This window comes from Oncorhynchus gorbuscha, linkage group LG05 (genome assembly GCF_021184085.1).
Source record: "Oncorhynchus gorbuscha isolate QuinsamMale2020 ecotype Even-year linkage group LG05, OgorEven_v1.0, whole genome shotgun sequence".
Lineage (NCBI taxonomy): Eukaryota > Metazoa > Chordata > Actinopteri > Salmoniformes > Salmonidae > Oncorhynchus > Oncorhynchus gorbuscha.
The window spans coordinates 19,796,726-19,813,509 of record NC_060177.1 but is presented as its reverse complement, the minus strand read 5'-3'; the positions used below and the strand labels follow the sequence as shown (position 1 = coordinate 19,813,509).

The following is a 16,784-nucleotide window of genomic DNA, read 5'->3' as shown; positions in this document are numbered from 1 at the left end:
ATCTAGCTATATCCAAACAATCTCATTGATCAACTGAACAGGCTGAACAAATAGCATTGCCAAACAGACACCAAATCCTCCAGACCTGTTGGAGGCAGCGGAGTTCTGAAACCCCTCTGGAATGTGGTGGTTATTCCCATTTTATAAGACCAATCACTTTGTCTTCATCGCTAATGGATAAATAATCATCTAAAAATATGTTTGTCTAATGTTATTTGCTACAACCCTGACAATTAATCTGGAAGAATTACAAAAAAGCTGAATTATTAACGAATAATTTAGTCTAAGAAACATAAGAATGCCCTTGTTTAAATAAATTTCTTCTTCAGGTGATGTTACCCCTGGTGATTGTCTGGTCGTGATGGACTCGGTCTTGCTATGAAATGAAAGGGTATCGCTGAACTGTATATGTTATTTTCCATCTCATTTGTTTCTATAAAGAGGGTCAGGGAAAGGCATTCACTTCACAATAATATTACAGCAATTACTTCTCAATAAGGACAGCACTGCACTGTGGAACAACACACCACTAAAGATAAGGGATCCAAAGTACATGGCTTCATTCGGAGTCCTGGAAGTACCATTCCTAGGCAGCCGTACGCTGCCTGTTTATGCACAAGAGTATTTCAGACTGATGCTTGATTATTAGTTCATAAATCCTGTGTTCTATAAAGCAGTGAGGCACTTGAGGATGTATTACATCATTAATATTGTCAGGGCTTGAGGCATGAGTGCAACGGACTGCTCGTGAACTCTCCGTGGAGCTTGGGCTTGTGCCGTGGTGATGATTCGTTTCTGTGAGCTGAAACCACCGCCTCATTCACAGTCTGTGGTTAGTGAAACACCACCGCCAAATGTCACCAAGTTGCAGACACCATGACGAGGATAGAAAACATTCTCTCAACTTGACTTAGAATTCACATTAGAATGTTATTCTTTTGATGTTGTTTAACCCTGGAAAAGTGTGATTTAGAAATCAACACAGCGTTGCAATTCTAAGGGCTGTTCATTTGTAATTGAAGAAAACTAGGGTGTCCATTTAGCTGGGCAAACTTCACACTGACACAATGCATTTATTGAGAGGCAAACAGCCATTACTAACCGCATCAGTCACGTGAGTGAATGTTGAGTTGAAAGGCCACACACTCCTACAACCAGTTCCGTTATTCTCACTAGCTGTGTCCATCACCATATCAAGGATGTGCCTGTTCACTCTGCTGCGTTAACTCTCAACACTGTGAGTCCATTTGAGATGCATTAGTGGTTGGATGCACCACTCTGACCCAGTGAATAACAGAGCCTTTATGGCAGGGGTAGACAACTAGATTCATCCGCGGGCCTATTTTTGTCGGAACGGATGGTCAGGGGGCCGGAACATAATTAGAATAGTTTTACACTGCAAATTGACCACACCTTAGCCTAAAAAGAGATTGTATTTGAAAATAACAATCATTTCATACCTTGATTACATTGAGCCATGACATATTATATATATATATATATATATATATAAAACATTTTGTTGTTGTTGAGAATTAAACACATTTTTAGCTGAATTCCTGGATATTACGGTCTTATTTGACAAAATAACGTGTTGCTGACCCCTGCTATATGGGCTAAATGGATTGCTCTCCATAATAATATGTTAGGAGTTCTTTTAAAAAATATATGAAAACATTTTAGGGGCCTCAGTCAGCCACAGCTGTGTGGGTTTACACAAAAGAAGGAAGAGAGAGACAAGGGGATGTATGGAGGGAGGGAGTGAGTGGGGGGAGCAAAAGGCTCTCAAGGTACCTGTCATTATGGTGTCTCAACACCTTCAACAACCCAACCGCCACTGCTTAATTTGTAACAAAATAGATGCTGGGGTGCAAGCGAGAGGGGGTAGGGAGGACTCATTAGGCATTACTGTTGACTCTGGCAGGGAAGGGGTTGGGCGACAATCGGCTTAGAATTAATATATTGGAGCCATAACTGAAGCAAAACTGCATGATTGTGTTATGCAAATGTATGTAAGCTAAACACACAAAATTAATTATAATAGTCTAATATTTGATTTGTTAGTGGATTGTAGATTTTGTTCATCATACCCCAAAAATATTTAGTTGTATTCATATCAATTTTTATAACCTATGGGTTGGTTAAGTCATATTTATCTGACTGGTTTGTCTATTTCTGTGGTGTTTTTCTCCTCATGAAATCAGATCCATGTCCTTTAGCTAGCTCTGCTAAAGAGGTTAATAATATAATAATAATAATAATAATATAATAATATATGCCATTTAGCAGACGCTTTTATCCAAAGCGACTTACAGTCATGTGTGCATACATTCTACGTATGGGTGGTCCCGGGAATCGAACCCACTACCCTGGCGTTACAAGCGCCATGCTCTACCAACTGAGCTACAGAAGGACCACAATAATAAACAGATGAATCTAATTCAAATTTCGGAATTACGTTCAGTACAATTAACTCTGAATGGCTCTATTGAGGCAGGAACTATTTGAATTAGTACGTCACTACATTTTCATAATACAGGTGAATGGAAAGGAAATGTATAAGGCAGGGCTACTACTCCTTATAGAAGGGCTGCAGGGCTACTACTCCTTATAGAAGGGCTGCAGGGCTACTACTCCGTATAGAAGGGCTACAGGGCTACTACTCCTTATAGAAGGGCTGCAGGGCTACTACTCCTTATAGAAGGGCTGCAGGGCTACTACTCCTTATAGAAGGGCTACTACTCCTTATAGAAGGGCTGCAGGGCTACTACTCCTTATAGAAGGGCTGCAGGGCTACTACTCCTTATAGAAGGGCTGCAGGGCTACTACTCCTTATAGAAGGGCTACTACTCCTTATAGAAGGGCTGCAGGGCTACTACTCCTTATAGAAGGGCTACTACTCCTTATAGAAGGGCTGCAGGGCTACTACTCCTTATAGAAGGGCTACAGGGCTACTACTCCTTATAGAAGGGCTACAGGGCTACTACTCCTTATAGAAGAGCTGCAGGGCTACTACTCCTTATAGAAGGGCTACAGGGCTACTACTCCTTATAAAAGGGCTACAGGGCTACTACTCCTTATAGAAGGGCTACAGGACTACTACTCCTTATAGAAGAGCTGCAGGGCTACTACTCCTTACAGAAGAGCTGCAGGGCTACTGGTAGCAAACACATTGTTGAGCCCTGGCTCAAAACAAGCTCTTCACCCCAACATGGACAAACAGTCTGGAAGGCTTCCTGTCACTGTAGTCTATGAGGCTTAACAGATCTGCCTTCTGATCGAAGTGTGCCTGCAAAAAGGTAGAGAGGTGGAGAGAGAAAAAGAAAGACCCGTCCAATAAATCTATAGCACACTATCATTTCGGTCCTGAACACCCCCAACCATTGCGCTACAAAGTGTGCCCCCTTACACAAATACAACCTCCCCTCCCCTCCGCCCACATGGCATTCTTCCCTAGGCAACGGTGTCACCAGCAGCCTAGCTGACCCCTGGGACCCGCACGAGTCAGGACCTCTTGGATTGATTGGAATAAAGATTGCTGGTGACTCGCTCTGCTCTTCAAGAGATCAAACAGCTGTCCTCCCTCACACCTGTTCTCCCTGTGTGACGCACGTAGCGCCTAGCTCCGTAACAGCCATTGAGAAGACCTCTCTTTCTAGCTCTCAGAGGGAAGCAAAAAATATATATTTTAAATGCATTAAAAAATGATGATACATCCTCAATGTGTGCATGAGTGTGTGTGCATGTGTGTGAACGAGACGGGCTGCGGGGATGGGCATAAAATAAGACAGGGTGGGAAACAAAATCAAAAGCAACAAAGGGGAGGAGGAAGACGGGAGTAAGGGAAGGGAGAATGGGGGCTCGTGTGAAAAAGAGAGGTAGTCACTCTCTCTTGTCAGAGCGGCAGCCGCACCCTACGCATCTCTCCGCCTTATTACTAGTAATCTCATCAGGAATGGGGTGCGAGAGGCATCCAAAATCCAGACAGGAGAGGATGATGCTTGAGATTAGAGCCATCGTGATTTTCCCCTAGACAAATAGGTCCCACAGGGAGACGGGGGCTTAATATTTCCCTACCGTTTCTGCACTGAGCCTCTAAGACGATGTAGGGAATTAATGAGGGTACCTGCCACCACGCTGGCCAGCTGCTGTGTCCGGGTGATGGGGTAGACACTGCGTGCCTCCACCATGGCAGAGGCTATTTTCCTGGCATGCCTCTCCTCCCCATAGGCAGTGAGGATGGACGCAAGCGCCTGTTGATCTAAGGCGTTCACAACGTCAGCGGCGCAGGGCATGTCGGGGTACCTACGCACAAAGAGGAGCCCAATTAGGCTGCTTGACGTCACGTCCTTGCTGACAGCGGCGAAGTCCGACATATCTCAGACACAGCTGAAAACCTCTGTGGCTAACAAGGGAGATGTAGCCAGTGGCAGAGCCATATGTCTATATTTGCCAGTTCATTTGTCTCCATTTACTCATCGACAGGTTCTCGGTACATCTCGTTAGAGAAACATAATTAATGTGGATAAAAATACACCAAAGTGTTTGGAGGGAAAGACATTTAAAGCTTTAGATGAATAACGTGCCAATGATCATACATATCATGTGTCGTTTTAGTTTGTGCTGGAAAACAAATGCAAAAGGTTATGTCAGAGGAAAAATCAATGCTGACCTCTGCATGTTAAAATTCCACATACGCCTCAACAGATTGGAATGCATAGAAAAGGCGCAGGCACACAAACATCACCTGTACAGTAGATCTTGAAATAGACAGTGTAGACGACTATCTACAGTCGGAAGTTTACATAGACCTTCGCCAAATACATTTAAACTCAGTTTTTCACAATTCCTGACATTTAATCTTAGTAAAAATTTCCTGTCTTATGTCAGTTAGGATCACCACTTTATTTTAAGAATGTGAAATGTCAGAATAATAGTAGAGAGAAAGATATATTTCAGCTTTTATTTCTGTCATCACATTTCCAGTGGGTCAGAAGTTTACATACACTCAATTAGTATTTGGTAGCATTGCCTTTAAATTGTTTAACTTGGGTCAAACGTTTCATGTAGCCTTCCAAAAGCTTCCCACAATAAGTTGGGTGAATTTTGGCCCATTCCACCTGACAAAGCTGTTGTACCCGAGTCAGGTTTATAGGTCTCCTTGCTCGCACAAGCTTTTTCAGTTCTGCACACAGATTTTCTATAGGACTGAAGTCAGGACTTTGTGATGGCCACTCCAATACCTTGACTTTGTTGTCCTTAAGCCATTTTGCCACAACTTTGGAAGTATGCTTGGGGTCATTGTCCATTTGGAAGACCCATTTGCAACCAAGCTTGAACTTCCTGACTGATGTCTTGAGATGTTGCTTCAATGTATCCACATAATTCTCCTCTCTCATTATGCCATCAATTTTGGGAAGTGCACCAGTCCCACCTGCTGCAAAGCACCCCCACAACATGATGCTGCAACCCCCCATGCTTCACAGTTGGAATGGTGTTCTTCGGCTTGCAAGCAGCCCCCTTTTTCATCCAAACATAATGATGGTCATTATGGCCAAACGGTTCTATTTCGGTTTCATCCGACCAGAGGACATTTCTCCAAAAATTACAATCTTTGTCCCCATGTGCAGTTGCAAACTGTAGTCTGGCTTTTTAATGGCAGTTTTGGAGCAGTGGCTTCTTCCTTTCTGAGTGGCCTTTCAGGTTATGTCGATATAGGATTAATTTTACTGTGGATATAGATACTTTTGTACCCGTTTCCTCCAGCATCTTCACAAGGTCTTTCGCTTTTGTTCTGGGATTGATTTGCACTTTTCGCACCAAAGTATGTTCATCTCTAGGAGACAGAACGCGTCTCCTTCCTGAGAGGTATGACGGCTGCGTGGTCCCATTGTGTTTATACTTGTGTACTATTGTTTGTACAGATGAACGTGGTACCTTCAGGCGTTTGGAAATTGCTCCCAAGGATGAACCAGACTTGTGGAGGTCTACAAGTCTTTGCTGATTTCATTAAATTTTCCCATGATGTCAAGCAAAGAGGCACTGCGTTTGAAGGTAGGCCTTGAAATACATCCACAGGTACACCTCCAATTGATTCAAATGTTGTCAATTAGCCAATCAGAAGTTTCTAAAGCCAAAAAATAATTTTCTAGAATTTTCCAAGCTGTTTGAAGGCACAGTCAACTGAGTTTATGTAAACTTCTGACCCACTAAGTGAAATAATATGTCTGTAAACAATTGTTGGAAAAATTACTTGTGTCATGTACAAAGTAGATGTCCTAACCAACTTGCCAAAACTATAGTTTTAATGACTCCAACCTAAGTGTATGTAAACTTCCGACTTCAACTGTATAAACTTGAGATCTGCCATATGAACAATTATTGAAAGAGGTTCATTGGTCATTTCAACTCGGGTAACAGAACAAGGGTAATGTAATAAAAAAAATGTAAAGGAATATTAATGACAAAATGCTTTACTGAACTTAGTACAATTGTCATACCTTATCATAACCTAAAAACAAAGGATGTTTTGCTCCCTGTCTGTTTATACTATCATAAGAGACAAAAATGTGTAGCTTCAAATAGTGTTTAAAATACATTACCTTTGAGGTTCCTCAAATGGGGCAAAAATAAACCACATAATTGACCGAGATGGGTTTTTACAGTGTAAATGGGTGGTAAAGATAAAGAACAGATGCAAGCCCTAATATATTGTTCATCTACAACAGCAAGAGTGACTCATTCATTCATCAAACACTAACATGATATACTAGTTCATGAACCACTCTGCTTTGCTACTGTGAGATGTATCGATCATTTTGCTGCTGTAAGGGTTGGCTGATGCGGCGGAATCCTATCGATTATACAATAACAATTGCCGTTCCTCTCCGCAGAAACATAATACCTGTCAATTTGAAAAGCTCATGTCAAATCACTGTCAAAGTCCTCGGAGGCAAGGATAGATTGATAGACTACAAATTCCAATGTGCATATATATATATATATATACACACACACACACACACAGTGGGGCAAAAAAGTATTTAGTCAGCCACCAATTGTGCAAGTTCTCCCACTTAAAAAGATGAGGGAGGCCTGTAATTTTCATCATAGGTACACTTCAACTATAACAGACAAAATGAGAATCCAGAAAATCACATTGTAGGATTTTTTATGAATTTATTTGCAAATTATGGTGGAAAATAAGTATTTGGACAATAACAAATGTTTCTCAATACTTTGTTATATACCCTTTGTTGGCAATGATAGAGGTTAAACATTTTCTGTAAGTCTTCACAAGGTTTTCACACACTGTTGCTGGTATTTTGGCCCATTCCTCCATGCAGATCTCCTCAAGACCAGTGATGTTTTGGGGCTGTTGCTGGGCAACACGGACTTTCAACTCCCTCCAAAGATTTTCTATGGGGTTGAGATCTGGAGACTGGCTAGGCCACTCCAGGACCTTGAAAAGCTTCTTACGAAGCCACTCCTTCGTTGCCCGGGCGGTGTGTTTGGGATCATTGTCATGCTGAAAGACCCAGCCACGTTTCATCTTCAATGCCCTTGCTGATGGAAGGAGGTTTTCACTCAAAATCTCACAATACATGGCCCCATTCATTCTTTCCTTTACACGGATCAGTCGTCCTGGTCCCTTTGCAGAAAAACAGCCCCAAAGCATGATGTTTCCGCCCCCATGCTTCACAGTAGGTATGGTGTTCTTTGGATGCAACTCAGTATTCTTTGTCCTCCAAACACGACGAGTTGAGTTTTTACCAAAAAGTTATATTTTGGTTTCATCTGACCATATGACATTCTTCCAATCTTCTTCTGGATCATCCAAATTCTCTCTAGCAACCTTCAGACATGTACTGGCTTAAGCAGGGGGACACGTCTGGCACTGCAGGATTTGAGTCCCTGGCGGCGTAGTGTGCTTTGTTACTTTGGTCGCAGCTCTCTGCAGGTCATTCACTAGGTCCCCCTGTGTGGTTCTGGGATTTTTGCCTACCGTTCTTGTGATCATTTTGACCCCACGGGGTGAGATCTTGCGTGGAGCCCCAGATCGAGGGAGATTATCAGTGGTCTTGTATGCCTTCCATTTCCTAATAATTGCTCCCACAGTTGATTTCTTCAAACCAAGCTGCTTACCTATTGCAGATTCAGTCTTCCCAGCCTGGTGCAGGTCTACAATTTTGTTTTTGGTGTCATTTGACAGCTCTTTGGTCCTGGCCATAGTGGAGTTTGGAGTGTGGCTGTTTGAGGTTGTGGACAGGTGTCTTTTATACTGATAACAAGTTCAAACAGGTGCCATTAATACAGGTAACGAGTGGAGAACAGAGGAGCCTCTTAAAGAAGAAGTCTGTGAGAGCCAGAAATCTTGCTTGTTTGTAGGTGACCAAATACTTATTTTCCACCATCATTTGCAAATAAATTCAATAAAAATCCTACAATGTGATTTTCTGGATTTCTCATTTTGTCTGTCATAGTTGAAGTGTACCTATGATGAAAATTACAGGCCTCTCATCTTTTTAAGTGGGAGAACTTGCACAATTGGTGGCTGACTAAATACTTTTTTGCCCCACTGTATATATAATTATATATATATAAAAATAAATATATATAAATAAATATTTATAAATATATACATATATATATATATATATATATAGTGATGGACTTAAAATGATAATAATACTTTGTGCAACTTGTGGCGAAATCGTGCACTGAGCCTTCACCGTGCACTGCCACTTTAAGAGCGCATCAGCAGTGTAGGGGTGATTATGCGTAGTCCCACCTGTCTGCATCCATCCTCATGTCCAGAGGGCCATCCTTACTGAGGGAGAATCCTCTCTTGGGACAGTCCATCTGCATGGAGGAGCAGCCAGCATCCAGAAGAACAGCATCCACACTACCTGACTGCAACCTCAGTCTAGACAGCAGGGCTCCCAGCTCACTGAAACGTCCCAGTAACGGGTGCACCCGGCCACTGGGGGAGGGAGGAGGGGGGGGGGGGGGGGCTTTCATCAGATAATTAAATGTCAGGAAAGAGACATGGAGAAATGGGTACAGATTATGTAAACACATTCAACACAGGTCAGAAATACTGTACAAGAATTTGTACAAAAACTCCTGTTGACTCTTCCTGTTTGTTATGAATGCTAATGAGACAAATAAAAAGCACTATAACAACCTTTAAAGCAAAAGGGGTGGACAGAAAAAGTCACCCTTTCCTTGCTGTTCAACACCTGTCTCCTCTGGACCCCATCCCCATGCAAATCATTCCTGTACAACACACAGCCCTGTACAAGACACAGCCTTCTGCCTCAACACACAGACAACCCTGTACAAGACACAGACTCCTGCCTCAACACAAACACAGCCCTGTACAAGACACAGCCTTCTGCCTCAACACACAGACAGCCCTGTACAAGACACAGACTCCTGCCTCAACACACAGACAGCCCTGTACAAGACACAGACTTCTGCCACACACACAGGTAGTGGGATCTTCCAATCACGGTCATGCATTTTTCATATGACCTTTTCAGATAGTCAGCAGAGATGATGGCTGGTGTGAGCTAGAGGGGCAGCCATAAATCAGCCTGAGGGGTCACCCAACACTGGCAGGCAGAAAGGGAGAGACAGAGGCGAGGTCTTACGACACCACACCAACCTGACATATAACGTCTTCCACATCTCAGCACCGCAGACAATTGCAATCCCTCCGCATCTAACATCCACTAATCTCCTCTCAATAGTCTTGTTGAAATAAAATAAAAGACCCCCATTGCGGCAATAAAGATATAATAGCAGTGGCCATCTCGATAAGGTCTCTCCCACTAACGGCTTAGCAAGGGGCGTTACCAAGCAGCCCTTGGGGTCCTTGTGTTTATACACCCACTGACGCTTGAGAGACCAAAGGTTGAGTGCAGCATCTCGCCCGCGCTGTCAGGCCAGGGCTTTTCCTTATCATGCTCTAGAAGTTTTCCATTCTTCGCTGCAGTCATTAATATGCTGTAAAATCTATAGCAAGGCATTCTCCACACCCACTTGCTTCTCAGACTCGTCCACCCCCACCCAGTCCCATCTCAACAGAGCAGTGCCCCCAGACAGAGCAACCATGCCTACTGTGTACCAACACAGTATACAGTAAGACCTTATGTCAATATGCTGAGAATTTATTGCTTCTGCAGCTCATTGGTTTAAGACCATTTTCATCAATCAGGACTCTTGATGCATTTCACTCCCTTCAGAGACTGAAGTCCCCTAAAAAGTTACATTGAGTATAAAATGTAATAAAGTGTAGGAAAACTGAAGGGATATCATATTATCCATACATTGTTTCATGGACATAAAATCTAAAATGTACAAACCTTTGTAATCTCCCTAATTCAATTAAACTTGGTTACCATGGTAAACAACACAGTGTGTGGAGATACATTTAATTTCATCCAGGTAGTTGACTTGTTTAAATGCATCGTAAGGTTTAATCATAAACTTGGTTTGGTACAGATGGTGTCGTATCAACTCTTCTAGCCTCCTCCACAAATCTTACATTGTCTTCAGCAATAAGGCAGGCAGGCAAGGAGAGGAGGTGGATTAAGTCATGAAGAGACAAAGACCCTAACAAACTGTTCTTATAGTAGTTATGGCTAAAAACGTGTTGAACTACAAAAATCATGATAGAGCTTTCTTAGTAAGGGATTTTAATCTATGGGCTTTATTAATTGAAAGAGATGAGACACTGACCAAGTGGGCAATTTCCTTATCATTAGTAACCATTTTCAGTTACTATATTTAAGATCCTGGTTATTTTTTTCTACACACCCTCAGCTATGCCGGTTGAACTCCCCAACACACTGAGGAGGCTCCGATGCTCTGTTTCTGTGAGTCACAGGAGGATTTAAGAATATGCAAAACAGTTATAATGTTTTTTTATTGATTAACTTCTTTATGTGGCTTAGACACATGGTTGGATATATAAATGCCTTATGTAAGGTGTTATATTATTAAACATGCCCAGTTTCAGAAGTGTGTGTGTGTGTGTGTGTGTGTGTGTGTGTGTGTGTGTGTGTGTGTGTGTGTGTGTGTGTGTGTGTGTGTGTGTGTGTGTGTGTGTGTGTGTGTGTGTGTGTGTGTGTGTGTGTGTGTGTGTGTGTGTGTGTGTGTGTGTGTGTGTGTGTGTGTGGTGTGTGTGGTCCAAGTATAGGCTTATAATTGCTTTAGAGAACTGATCTATATGTAATTGTGCAACCCACAACATTGACATCATTCTTAACTTAGAACTGAATAAAAGGTTGTTGTTGTTTTAAATGCCATCTCCCCTGGCCCACCTACAACATGTTAAATGATTGAAGAGAAGGCCACATTGGGGCATATGGTGGATTGAATGACCTTAAATAATGCTGGACGATGCCCTGCCCTGCTGAGTGAGGTAACAGGGCTCCAGGCAGGGCAACCTTGTTAAAAAAATTAAATGATGAACTGGTTATTGTTACAACCACTCTCCTTCACGTGCATGTGTCAAACTATGGCCAGTAGGGACACTCTTCCCTCTGGACAAGGTAGGCCCCAATGCCCCAGGGAGGTGACTGGGGTTACTGTCCTGCAAAGAGCGCCATTCGTCAGATGAGATGTTAACACTGAGGCTCTGACTGTCTGTAGTCACTACAACTTCCATGTCACATATCACATTAAAAGGTGTTCTGGGAAATGCTTCCATTTAAGTTCATTAGGGTCTTCAGGACGTGTGAAGATTGGCCATTAAACGGCAAAACTTTGTCTTTCTTAATCAACACCCTGTTCCAATTTCTGTCAAGGTTCTCCACAAGTGCTCAGCTTGCATCTATTTTTGCTACTTGCCCCAGAAAATGTCCTCAGTTGTCCACAAATTTTATAAAGAAATCCCTTCCCCTGTCTGTGTACTGTAGGCCCATCCTGGAAGTAAGTATTGGTGGTAGTATTGGTGCCCTGGAGCAGGACCTTAATAAAGGAACAGAGCTTTGAGCTGCTGCAGTCTTCTTCATATGAGTGTCTGTCACCTGGTTATCTGGGTTTGAAGTAGAGCAGATAAGGGTTTGCCTACACATATTCTGTCATTGTAAATAAGAATTTGTTCTTTACTGACTTGCCTAGTTAAATAAAGGTTCAATTAAAAAATAATTAATAATACAATTCCTCTGTTGGTTTGTTTAATCTTTGAAGCACTTGGGGCGGCAGCGTAACCTAGTGGTTAGAGCGTTGGACTAGTAACCGGAAGGTTGCGAGTTCAAACCCCCGAGCTGACAAGGTACAAATCTGTCGTTCTGCCCCTGAACAGGCAGTTAACCCACTGTTCCCAGGCCGTCATTGAAAATAAGAATATGTTCTTAACTGACTTGCCTGGTAAAATAAAATTTAAAAAATAAAAAACTTCCTCTGACGGATGACACAGATGTACTGTGTAAAGATTGTTTTCCATTTTCATGACTGTAACCTGAACATTACACAAAAATGCACTATTTTCAGCAGCACTTGAAAACACACATCCGCAGATGCCATTCCCCTCCCAACGCCCCATCTTGAGGTAAAAGTGCCAGGAGTCCTCACCGTTGAGTGCTAAGCGTGTGTGTGTGTGTCCAACGTGACGCGCTGCTTCTCCACAAATCAAGTCTGAAATATTCCCCAGTGTTGACCTGCTCAGCTCCTCTACCTGCGTCACTAAGGCCTAAGACAAGATGCTGATTGATTGCTTTCAGCAGGGAGCAGTGATTAAAATATCTACAGGACATGAAAAAAGAACACACAAAGTACCACCGGCGAAAGATGCTTGTGTTTGGTTTGGAATGTGAACTTAAGCAACCTCAACTCTAGAAGTTTAAACTAAACTTAAAAATAAACAAATTTAGCATGAAGTGTTTAAGATGTATGTCTAAGACTAAAAAGAGTTAGAGCTACGTAGATTCTCAGTAGAGTGCCACAACTCATGTCGTTTCCCCTTTCTTCTCCCTGGTAGGCCTGTTCACTAGATTTCACCCTAGGAGAGTGGAATGGTGTCTAAAGTAAACATGATATATCAGGTTATTTACTAAATGCTAATCACCCCATGCAAATCAATGACACGCAGACACCAATCACTAGTAATTTACTTTCTCTTTTCCCCCCCAGATGTGGCTTTTGTCAATTTTCCACCTAAAAGTTGCACACACATAAAGTACGTAAGTAACAGCAATAAGAAAGATATCGCTGGTAATAGACTAGTGCGTAGAATCTCCACAATATTGTCACACTCAGAATAGAGAATTAAGTCTCAACATTACGGCCTGGACAATAACAGTATCAATACTGTTTAGTGTCGTGGCAAGGAAACAAAACACAAAGTGGATTTACCTTCTTTAGGAAAACCGCCCTAACTTTGGAAACAAACAACACGATGTCATTCAGAGTTACATGTATTGATTTTCCAAGCTCAAGCACACACTATTTCACATACAGCAGGTTTAGAAAGGACCAAAGACTTTGATCTGCTTCGCGTTTCCATTTTTGGCAAGGAAAAAAATATTGCGATACTGGTATCGTCTCAGGCCTTCTTTCATTTTGATTTTGGCACAAATGAAAATGTGCAACTGATTTGCCCATTGCTTGATGTTTCAGCATTGTCTCAATGAAGAGTTCAGCTTTCGACTAGCCATGTGTGACATGTACGCACAGTTACAAGCCTGATAGAGTTTGCGGCAGGCTTCATACCATAGTAATACAGATAAAGCCTGAGTTGGAATCTGAAGCTAATTGAAGCTGGTTAGCTTTAGAAAACCCTGAGTAGATCCAGCTTCCTTCGTAGGATACCCCTCAGACCACTGCAACCAATGCGAAAGTTGTCAGGGCGTCTACTACGCTAGAAAATCGAACTCTTCCTCTGGGCACTAATCTAAGCAATTACATAAGTGCAGATTCACATCGCTCTTCAATAGTTTGCATCAAGGCTGTACTTTTTGCAAGGCAAAAGAGAAGTGAAATCAGTGAGGATAGAAATACGAGAGAGAGAAGAGAATGCTCTCCAGCCCTGTTGTGTGGAGGCATTACGTGGGCTGCAAGGGTCTTTTATACAGGCTTCCAATAATATTAGCTAATTGCTAGATTTCTCTGGCTTCTCTCAAATCGTGAGTGGGTGTGGAAGGGTTTATAGCTGGGGTATATTGCTGCTGACAGAATGGCGTACTCTGATTTTCTCTCTTCCGTCTCATCCCCCTCTCATAGTCACGTTGGTGTAGCAGACATTCCCCCCCGAGAGAGGTTTCCCCGGAATCTACGTAAAAGGATTCCTACCCACGCCATGGTCTTAGGAACATCTCATTTTCATCCTCCCTCATGCGCTCTCGCTCGCTCTCGCACACACTCCTTCTCTCCCTCATTATTAAACACAGTGGCCCGGTGTCTCCCTCCTCTCTCTTCGAAGTTTGCTGGGCTCTCCTCTCTCTTTACCTCCCACTCACCACTGACGGAACCTCAGTGGGAGGCAGCATCTCCCTCATACTGGGGCCGTGGGCCTCTGTTCTGACAAATGAGACGCCAGGCCCACCAGCTAAGCGTGGGGGGACTGGGTTTAAGTCTCCCTGACACAATGGATGTGGATGGTTTGTGAAACAAGGGGCTTTAACAGCAGTTACTCAGTGATTCATTTTCTTTCAGGGTTTGAAGGTTGGCAGGGAGGTGGAGAGGGTTGGGCGCTGGGATGCAAAAGGCTGTATCATGATCTAGCTAACCTTCAATCTAAACTATGATCCATAAATTGTTGACTGTATAACTTTGAGGGAAAATAACCCACATAACAGCATTAACAATGCAGGCACATACCAATCACATTCGGCAGTAGAGATATTGTGAATCAGACTTCATTAGAGTGTCTATACTGTTTTGTAGTCTCACTTCAAATAACTGCCTCTAAAGCATGTATATATTAATCATAATGTAAGCAGGTACAGTGAAATTAATTGCATTGTAGGTAGCCTACACAATTTACAATGACTTATATGTTACTGCATATTAAGATGTGTTAAAGGGATCCTTTGGGATTTTGGCAATGAGACCCTTTATCTACTTTCCCAGTCAGATGAAGTCGTGTATACCATTTTTATTTATTTGTGTCTAACGTTAGCACAATTTGTAACTAGTTAGCAACTTCCTTCATACTGCACGCAGAGACATAAAAATGAGTTCATCTGACTCTGGGGAAGAAGAAAATCCCAAAGGATCCCTTCATGTTCATTGACATTTCTACATGGAGATTACATTTGCAAACAAATGTATTTTGACTTGCAAATCTGTGAAATATGTGACTTATGTACAATGTATAGCAATATTATACACACCACTGTAATTATAATAAAAAAGGCAATCACCTGTGTTCCTTGGCCAGCTGTTGAGCTAAGCTGAATGCTGTGGGGTCTCGGTCTAGGGCCACGACTGTCACCTCAGGAGATGCCCTCAGGATGGCTTTGGTGTGACCTCCACCTCCAAAAGTCATGTCCAGAACAACCTATGGACACAGACAATAGGTATTCTGATGTCAAGGACAGTGCTTTCAGAGGCCTTACAATGACAACACTCTATCAATTAGCCTATACATGGTCCTCATTTCTAAGGTGATTGCTCAGAGAATGATTAGTTAGCATACCTCAATTCCTAATGCACTATTACACTATGAAAGACTTAATAATCATGAAATGTCCAATCATATAATTGCAATTATATTATATATTATTGCCATTGTATTAATTGCTATCATGCACTTAAACATAGTTGTGAACATTTGAAGAACCTTTTAACCAACCATACTGTTTGAGTCTCTTTTAGTTGTCACAAAACACACAACAGCTATCTAGATAGACAGTTCTCCAATCGCATCAAAAAGTCAATTGTTTAGTCATCCTTGCCTCTCTTGAAAGATCTTTGTCAACTCAGCCTGCCGTCCAAGCTACACCCCAGCCCCAAATTCCCTGGACGATCTAAGCCCCTGCACATACTTTATCACAAGCCTTCTCGGGTCTCTACACCTCCCGTTACGGGGTCTGAGACGCCGAAGCCTCTCACCATTAGCTCTGACAAATTGAAAACCCTAGTCAATGGCGACTCCATTACCCACAGTATCAGACTTCAAATGAATCATCCAGTGATCATAGACTGTTTACCAGGGGGCAGGGCTACCAACGTTAAGGCTAATCTGAAGATGGTGCTGGCTAAAGCTAAAACTGTCGAGTGTAGAGAGTAGAGGTCGGCCGATTATGATTTTTCAGCGCCGATAGCGATTATTGGAGGACCAAAAAAGCCGATACCGATTAATCGGACAATTTTTTAAAAATGTATTTGTAATAATGACAATTACAGCAATACTGAATGAACACTTATTTTAACTTAATATAATACATCAATAAAATCCATTTAGCCTCAAATAAATAATGAAACATGTTCAATTTGGTTTAAATAATGCAAAAACAAAGTGTTGGAGAAGAAAGTAATATGTGCCATGTAAAAAAGCTAACGTTTAAGTTCCTTGCTCAGAACATGAGAACATATGAAAGTTGGTGGTTCTTTTTAACATGAGACTTCAATATTCCCAGGTAAGAGGATTTAGGTTGTAGTTAATATAGTATTTATAGGACTATTTCACTCTATACCATTTGTATTTCATATACCTTTGACTATTTGATGTTCTTATAGGCACTTTAGTATTTTCAGTGTAACAGTATAGCTTCCATCCCTCTCCTCGCCCCTACCTGGGCTCGACAACAGCCACCCTCGAAGCATCATTA

The 16,784-nt window shown here is 42.1% G+C and overlaps 1 protein-coding gene across 3 annotated transcripts in view; it reads right to left on the bottom strand.

The window, feature by feature from the left end:
• The window catches only part of mettl15 (methyltransferase like 15), a 60,780-nt gene that overhangs the window by 3,005 nt on the left and 40,991 nt on the right, over window positions 1–16,784 (bottom strand). For all 3 annotated transcript variants that reach the window (XM_046349183.1, XM_046349184.1, XM_046349182.1), the window contains exons 3-5: window positions 15,375–15,511; window positions 8,792–8,983; window positions 4,127–4,305 (exon numbers count right to left, since the gene is read on the bottom strand). In XM_046349183.1, coding sequence (XP_046205139.1) covers window positions 4,127–4,305; window positions 8,792–8,983; window positions 15,375–15,511 — 508 coding nt within the window. The remainder of the gene's footprint in view (window positions 1–4,126; window positions 4,306–8,791; window positions 8,984–15,374; window positions 15,512–16,784) is intronic.